Source organism: Puntigrus tetrazona, chromosome 11, assembly GCF_018831695.1.
Source record: "Puntigrus tetrazona isolate hp1 chromosome 11, ASM1883169v1, whole genome shotgun sequence".
Lineage (NCBI taxonomy): Eukaryota > Metazoa > Chordata > Actinopteri > Cypriniformes > Cyprinidae > Puntigrus > Puntigrus tetrazona.
In genome coordinates, this window is record NC_056709.1 from 12,693,511 (window position 1) to 12,702,301 (window position 8,791).

General features: G+C 36.1%; 3 protein-coding genes across 3 annotated transcripts in view; 1 reads left to right on the forward strand and 2 right to left on the reverse strand.

Annotated features, from left to right (window-relative positions):
• asb14a (ankyrin repeat and SOCS box containing 14a) overlaps positions 1–2,220 on the reverse strand; it is a 10,508-nt gene extending 8,288 nt beyond the window's left edge. The window contains 6 exon segments of the mRNA XM_043251740.1: positions 1–94; positions 97–126; positions 206–337; positions 1,485–1,537; positions 1,624–1,851; positions 2,153–2,220. The exon segment at positions 1–94 is cut by the window's left edge and continues 32 nt beyond it. Coding sequence (XP_043107675.1) covers positions 1–94; positions 97–126; positions 206–337; positions 1,485–1,537; positions 1,624–1,751 — 437 coding nt within the window. The 5' untranslated portion in view covers positions 1,752–1,851; positions 2,153–2,220.
• Positions 1–8,791, forward strand: part of LOC122353861 (G protein-coupled receptor 137Ba-like) — a 1,117,577-nt gene that overhangs the window by 940,966 nt on the left and 167,820 nt on the right. The window lies entirely within an intron of this gene.
• Positions 6,717–8,144, reverse strand: rps23 (ribosomal protein S23). The gene is made up of 4 exons (XM_043251775.1): positions 8,022–8,144; positions 7,202–7,361; positions 6,998–7,118; positions 6,717–6,914 (listed from the first exon to the last, which is right to left on the reverse strand). Exons 1-4 carry the CDS (start codon positions 8,023–8,025, stop codon positions 6,768–6,770), a joined length of 432 nt encoding a protein of 143 aa, XP_043107710.1. The 5' UTR covers positions 8,026–8,144; the 3' UTR covers positions 6,717–6,767.

Genomic DNA, 8,791 nt, shown 5'->3' on the forward strand with positions numbered 1-8,791 from the left:
AGCGCGTCCGGGCTGCTCCCGCGGTCCAGCAGGAAACAAGCGTTGTCCAAAAGACCTTTCTCCACCGCCGAGAAGAGAGCCGTCTTTCCCGCCGGGTCGGCCTGTGCTTGGCGTCCTCAGGAGAGGCTGATGAAGGGAAGAAATCACGGTCGCTGCTGCCTTCACACACAAGACGGTAAGAACAGAGAGGATGCTCACGACGGACCGTTGAACGTGATCTCCAGGATGTTCTGGTTGCTCTGTATCGCAGCCTCGTGTAAAGGGATGTAGCCTGCGGCGTCTTCTTCAGAGAAAGCCCGCCGATGGACAGCCAGCTCACGGAGGGACTTTTCATCGGCTGATCATCAGCGTAACAAATAACATATTCTGGTGAAACTCAGAAAACATATAAATCGTATTTTCTTAATGCAAAGATATTTTGTTCGAATTTTATTATTATTATTTATTTAATTAAATAGTAAAGCTTTTTACATGTTTTACTACTTTCATTTCGGTTAATTCTGATATATTTAATGCAGAAAGAAGCACAATGCCACTCGACAATAATTACAACGAGAGTAACGAGCTTAATCAATTACAAATTATAATTGGACACCTCTCGAAAAAATGTATTACTTCAGTGAGAAAAAAAATAAGTGTAGTATTTATGGAAGTATCTGTTGTACGTATGTTACTTTCTAATAATAATCTCTATTTGAGAATATAAGGATAATTGGAAAAATACTACTATTGCTACTACTAATAAAAAGTAGTGCTGTCAAATGATTAATCAAAATTTAAATCCAAAAAAAAAAAAAACTAATATGTTTGTGTACTATGTATATTGTACCGAGTATATTTATTATGCATATATAAATACACTCACATGCAGTATTTTTATAATATATATATATATATATATATATATATATATATATATATATATATATATATAATTTTATTATAAGTATATTTATATAGCATAAATATATTTATTTATATATATTTTTTCAGAAATATATACATGTATTTATATTCATGATAAATAAATATAAATATATATATATATATATATATATATATATATATATATATATATATTTTTTTTTTTTTTTTTTTTTTTTTTTTTTTTTTTCTGGATGTGATTAATCACAATTTAAGGAATAGCTCACCCAAAAATGGAAATTCTAGACCTGTATAAATTTCCTTGTTAGATCATTTGAGGAAACTTTGTAACCAGGATATTTTGGTCACCATTGACTTCCATAGTAAAAAAAAATACCATGGAAGTCAATGGTGACCCAAAACAGCCTGAATACAAACTTTCCTCAAAATATGTTCCTTAACGTTCGACAGCACTATAATAAAGCACAACCTACGTACACTAATCAGAAAATGGGTAAAGAATGTGTGCATTGTCAAATATCAATAAAACACATAGTTAAAAACTTTACAGTTTGCCCCTTTTTACTTTTTATTCGGGAATGGAATTATACCCTTCATACCGTGCTTTATTGCATTGAATATCTTCTCTCTCTCGGGGGTGATCTGAACGATCCTGCGGGCAAAAACACAGCGCGTTTCATTCAGGCACGGGACGCACGGATGCATCTGGGCCGTTTTGAGGGCGCGCGTGTCTCTGACCTGCCGGGGTCACCGGGGAAAGAGCTCGCGGGCTGCGCGTGCTTGCGGCGCTGGAGCAGACTCTGCTCGATCATCCGCTGGGTCTCCGCGTCCTCGTCGGAACCCCCTCCGGACGGGTCCGGGTCCATCGCGCGGTGCCGATCGCGGACGAGTCCTGCGCGAGCGCGATCACGGTGACCTGCGCGCGAACTGTCCGCCGCGCGCGCGACTGAAAACGGCACGCGAGCTGTAAATAACAAACAGCGCGCGGAGAGTCCATAAGCGATATATATATATATATATATATATATATATATATATATATATATATATATATATATATATATATATATATATATATATATAAAAATTTAAGCTGCTTATGTTTCCATAAAGTCTGTCAGTACAATCATGTTTTCGTTTTGCGCGTATATAAAAATATAAAAAGTGAACAAGATCTACAGCAACTCTCTTTAGCTGCTGTGTCACACTTAATAAAGTTCATTTTATTCAAAATATGAGTTTATATTGTTTATTTTCACGTTACCTTTTTTTTTTAGCACTGCTAGTGTCGCGTCGATCCAGTATGTTTAGGGCGCATCGCTTTGACTGCGCACTATTTAGGTCAGGACTTCTATAAATACCTGATCATGAGACACAGAAGGGCGCTTCAGAGGATCCAGACTTACGATATGATCCTCGCACACTTTCATCCCGCAATAAAAAGTCATTTTAGACACCTAATAGACAGCTAATCACCATATGGCTTAAAGCTTTACGCGGCTGCAGCAGGCTTGTTATTAGCCGCGAGGTTTTATATTTGAAGGGACGTTTGAAACGAGCTCCTATGATGAATAAACAATAAAAAATGAGGGGAAATAGCGCGTTTGAGAAATAATGGTGTGTGAAATAACTTAAATGGACGACAGATGGCGACGCTGAACGTCTTAGCAGGCGTCGTTGAGGACGGAACAGACTAGCATACTTATTAGCATACTTATTAGCATGCACTAACTTGAGCTGTTTTTAACGTAAACTCGGTTATTTCAGCCGCACAAAAACAGTCCGATATGACCACTGACACTGCAGTACAAACTCGTTTTATTTTAAGTCATTATCATGATCATAAACTTGCTGGTTTGTAGCACAAATTGGCTAGTTTTACCATTTATTTTCCCATTTAAGTCTCACACATTCAAATTCAACCGTTTCCATTTCCGTGACTAAATATATTGTATTTTTTAAGGTTAGCGGCTTTTTGTTTTTGTTTTATTCTTTCCTGACAACCAAAAGTTGTGAGATATAAGGTCAGGTTAGCTAAATGTAACATATCACGCAATTTATACGAGAATAAGTCAGAAGCGTGAGGAGAGTGGCTTTTATTTTTCATTTAGGGGACAAAAAAAGATGAGAACTTTAAAATATATATTTTAATACATTTTCTAAATAGCACGAAACGAATCGTGCTTTGCGGTGCGTATTTAATATAGCAGACCTTGTCTCAGACCTTGATGTGATTGTTTAGCATTTTTTTTTATCTAATTTCACATAAAACCGGCCACGCTTTGAGAGCCTAACCAAGTAAAATCAGTGTGTTCAGTGTGAAAAGAAAGCTGTACAGTTCAGCCAGCAAACACTGAGGAACAAAAGTGGAAGCACTTCACGAAATAATGTTATATAAAAGCTAATTCGGTCCGAGAGCCGAAAAAACACACTGATAATTGCATAGGTGAGTCAGCAGACACGATGCATTCGAAAAAACTGCTTTAACAAACCCGAGATTTTGGGTTAGGAAGAATAAAATTCAGCCTCTGGCTGCCGAGAGGTGATGGAATTACGTTCCAGGTTGATTCTAGGCCAGGACAGGCTTGACACCAATCTGACAAAACATATTTCATCACTTCATATCTCACCTTATGCGTTCCTGTCCTAATCTGCCCAGAATCCGCTTACATTGCACCGTTTCATTTGTCTTTTTGGAAGGTGGCTTATCTCCTTCAGACGCGTCTGGGCCGTATTTCATCTGCAAAGAATAAGGATGCATGAGATTTATGTGGCGTGTTTATTAATAACACGGCATGCATCTCACCCCAGATCTCTTAAGGTTTATCTGTAAGTTATACTGATCGTGTTCACGACGAGTGCGATTGTTCGGTCGTAGGAAGGCTGTAACGGAAGAAATGCACTGGTGTGAATCACTTCAGAGGCACCTGAATCCCAGGCTATATTTAAAACCAGCCGCTCGGAGATCAATAAACCTGACCTTACTCGGGCGATCAATGACAACTAGCAATTGTATCCACTGTTTAACACGAGACGCAAACGTTCTGAAGGTAGTAAGTACGGCTTGGTTCGGTCAAACCCAATCGGCGAGTCAAATTATATTAAAATAGGACATTTTAAATGGCTTAAAGCGGCTGAAAACGGGATGCATCGGGCAAGATAAAAAAATAAAATAAAAACAGATGCAAAAAAAAATAACACAACTGGGCTAAATAAAGCAAATATATAGCGAATAAATATTTTACGTTTATTTTTAAAAGCTGTTTATGATGAAAAATGCGTGTATAATTTTTTTTTTTTTTTTATTTTGGAGTTAATTTTCTAAATAGTTTAATAGTTGTTTTGCCGTTTTACTTTAGTTTCATGAAAAATAGCATTTTGGGAACAGAAACGGCACTGAATAGTCACAAAAACAAATAAATTGAAATAAACTGTAGGGAAAAAAAAAACAGACGGATCAAATAAATCCAAACTGAACAGAAAAGCTGTGAACGTAAGAGAAGACCTGAACATAAAAAACAGCAAATGAAATAAGACGAATCGCTGATTTCTTAACCGTCTCTTAGCCGAACCGAACACTACAGGAAAGCCGTAAAGAGAGGAATAATAACAGCTTCCTCTCTGTCTTTTAACAGCAGACGTTGGAGGGCTGTGAAAGCATGGGCCTTCTGGTGTATCTCCAGCATCTCCAGCACCTGCAGAGAGACACAAAAACACTCAGACTGAGGACAGGTCGCTGTATTCACTATAAACAGGGTTAGGGATGGGAACAGACAGCTTGAATATTACCTTTGGAAAAATCAGTAATATCTTATAAATAAATAATATCTTTTATATTGTAAAAGATTTGAAATTATAAGACATATTATTTATAATTATAATACTATTATAATATTATTATTTATCATTTATAATTATTACTCATTGTTATTTAATTATTGGCTGCTAAAGTAGTTATTACTAACTATGAAAATGTAAAATTAAAAAGTAAAACAAAGAAAATAAGCATTAACTGAAATAAAATATAATACATATGATGTATTATATATATATATATATATATATATATATATATATATATATATATATATATATATATTGTATTATTTACAATGGACTAAAACAAGCTAAAATACAGTAAAAAAATTAAATTTGCACAGCACAATTAAAGTGAACAGATATTAATTAAAATCAAAACATTAATGTATATTAAAACCATTAAATTTATATAAATTACTATTTTATATATATATATATATTTTGTGTGTGTGTATATATATATATTGTGTGTATATATTTTTGTATATATATATTTTTTTGTATATATATATATATATATATATTTTTTTGTATATATATATATTTTTTTCTTTTTTGTATGTGTATATATATATATATATATATATATATATATATATATATATATACACACACACACACACATACAAAAAAAATATATATATATATATAATGAAATATTTAAACTTAAGTACGGAAATAAAAAGTGAAAACAGAAGATATTAAATATGATCAAAAACTACATCAGCGACACTAAAATCAGAGTGTGCTGAATTACAGTTGGGTTACACATGCAGTCAGTCAGAAAATCTGCATTATTGCTCTAGTGAAGGCATCCGCGCAGACCGTTCCCGTTTCACACCCATGTGCACTTGCATGGGTAATGTTCCAGAAACAATAACAGCTGCTTCTGAAATCAGAGCTTAAAATACGAAACACTGCTCAGACGGGCAAAGCCAGAGCCTGTCGTGACCTCATCTGCACGGTCCACAAACAGGGCTTGACTCTGACGTTTAACCGCTTGATTAAAATTATTGCCAGGGACAATTTAGTATCGTTAGCGACATGCCATAGTGCTGTTACCATAGATTATATATTTAAACGAGACTTACAGAGCGATCAGATGATCCTGCAGACCTGAAACATCAGCTATTTATTTCACTTTCTCTTCCACATCAACTCCCTCCAACTTTTAATAGAGTTTCTGCATGAGCCGATCCACACCTGTAGCGTCTTCTCTTAGAAACCCGAGCAAATAAATCAGGCGAACCAGCGAGCATTGAGCTGGGAACCAACGAGCAGATGCACAGAAACAATCACCACAAATGTGTCCCCAGTCCCACTTGGTTTATCTGTTATGAAACCAGCGACGGTCCGGATTTCAGGACGAGACCTTCACACAGAGAGAAACAGAACGCCTCTACATCCGGCCGAAAAGGCCTTACAGATTCTAGTTTTTATTTTTAGTGCTTAATAACAGCTCTTCCATTTCTCCAGCTTAATCCACCTACGTGTGCGTGAGAAAGAGCACTTTTTGTTTCGCAGCCCAAGCAAACAATTATATTCAAATTAAAAGTTTTAGACCTGGATATCATGTTGAATACATGATCAACAAAAATCTAACTCTAAATAACTACTTAAATCAAACCAAGAAAAACTACTGGATAATAATAATAATAAACATACTTATATAATTACAAAAAAATTAAATCAAGACTTCTAAAAAAATTTTTTTTAATACTACATATGCTATATATGAATAACTTGATAGTAAAAAAAAAAAAAAAAAGTTTTAATAAAAATACAGCTGCAAATACACCTGTAAACTAAATTTAAATATTTATGACTTAATTTGACAATTTTCTCCACATCACAAACTACTCAAATGCTTCATAAAGTTCATAAATTTACAGTCACAGTCAAAAAAAAAAAAAAAAATCCACTCAAGCCTCGTCCAGGATGAAAACATTTAGCAGCACTCTGGACGGACCAGAAACCGAGTTTAAACCAATGTCAAGAAACACAAGGGACGGTTTACGGAACTGGAAAAAAATTCCTTTTATTGTGATTTCGACAAGAACAGTTTATGACCTGGGTCTCTCCTTCTTGCCTTTGTACAGAGCCAGAAGAGAAACGTTGGCCACCTTCACCACCTTGAAACGAACGCCGGGAATGTCACCCACGGCGTGTCCCTTGCGACCGAATCCCGCCACCAGAACCTCGTCGTTCTCCTGCAACGCGGAGAGAAAAAGCACACGCTGAGAACTCGGCATCCTCAAACTCAGAGCAGCGCGCGAAAGTGAACGCCGTTTACCTCAATGAAGTTCAAGCAGCCGTCGTTGGGGACGAAAGCGGTGATCTTCTTGCCGTTCTTGATCAGCTGGACCCTCACGCACTTCCTGATGGCGGAGTTGGGCTGCTTGGCTTCAACACCTCTGTAAAAGCAAACAAAATCAGTCTCTCGTTTCTTTGGTTAACCTACCGATCAATCGGCGTCTTGATAAACGCGGCCTCTTACACTTTCTCAAGCACGATGCCTTTGGCGTGAGAAGCTCCACCGAAGGGGTTGGCCTTCAGAGCGGTGCCCAAGTGGGCTTTCTTATACTGTTTATCATGCCATTTCTGTACGCGGCGGTGGTTCCGCAGTTTTCTAGCAGTACGCAGTCCACGACACTTGCCTGAAAGAAAAGGAAAAATAAGTTGAGCTTTCTTTTTTTAAAGCCTAAATCAGTTTCCGAGCATCCCAGAGACCAGTTTGCATTTGAAACGCCTAACAATTTGCAAATAAGGAAGCACTGCAGAGCTAAAGTAACTAGAGAAATGCGTTTAGAAACGATATGATTATTTTAACCTACAGAAGACGAGCTAGTTGATCACTTGAGCATCTTAGGATGCCATCATCACAAAACAAACCCTAATTAAAGGCCTAGCTGGTTCTGGTGAACGGTTTCAAACCAGCATATACTTCTAGTAAGCGTTCACTAGATTAAAAACAGCATTAGCCACAGTAACCAAACCTACAAAAATCAACACGCAAGTATATAAATAAAAATATATAAATTCTGTGTGACAACTGGAAATGCCGTTTAATACTCGAATCGGCGTCTGAATAAAGATCTCGTCAGTGTTTAATGTTTCCGAGCGCACGCGCAGCTCATGGCCGCTCCACGATGCCTGTTTTTAAAAACACAAAATAGCGGCAAACGCCGCTTCACAGCGAGCTCGGCTTGGTCGAAGCGAATACGTTAAACCTTTAACAACCCGTGAACCGGCGCGAACGGGTCGTCGAACCGAATTTTAAAGCGTTTCGTGCGGTTTTATTGTCGCCTCACACGTACCCATGATCGCGTGCTCCGAGTCCGGACAGGAAAGAACGATCACGTGACGCTCTGCGAAAATGACTGCTGGGAGGACCCCGCGGGTGGCCGGGACGAGCGCCTGAGCATAAAGCAGTCGCGCTCATTTGATTGAATCAGAGATTAAGAAAGGATTTTCGTTTCAGCCTTTTTACTTTTCATATCTCCGTTTGGATGGTAGAAATACCACTTTAATATATTTAATCTGATTTATTTCACAGTCGTCCAAGTCAAAATGTATTAAAATCCCTACTTGATTGCTATTGAAAAAAATATTCATGACAATATTCATGCAGCAATATGGTACTCCGTGGTATTTTAAGAAATGCATTGACCTTAATAACCTTAATAACTATGATATTACCTATCTTTAATACGGTTTTCTAATGCAACACTTTTTACTGTATTTCCAGAAATACATGCTGCATTTAAAATTATTACTCATTTTGGTGTAATATTGAAATATATTATTTGTATTAATATTGTATAGCATTTATTTACAATGCATTTTCCCTTTGGGCTTAATGCTGAAAATATTGATATATATTTTAATTGTTATATATATATATATATATATATATATATATATATATATATATATATATATATATATATATATATATATATATTTTTTTTTTTTTTTTTTTTTTTTTTTTTTAACATATATATATATATATTGCCTTTTGGTTTAATACTGAAATATATTATTATTTGCCACCATCTGTGTATGAATGTCAAATAAACAAGCAAAT

Bases quoted from the DNA above. Each gene is read 5' to 3' on its own strand.
- rps23 (XM_043251775.1), bottom strand. The intron at 7,119-7,201 runs GTAAGAGGCCGC...TTGCTTTTACAG, and splicing joins GGCATCGTGCTTGAGAAAGT to AGGTGTTGAAGCCAAGCAGC. The intron at 6,915-6,997 runs GTAAACGGCGTT...TCCGCGTTGCAG, and splicing joins GCTGCTTGAACTTCATTGAG to GAGAACGACGAGGTTCTGGT.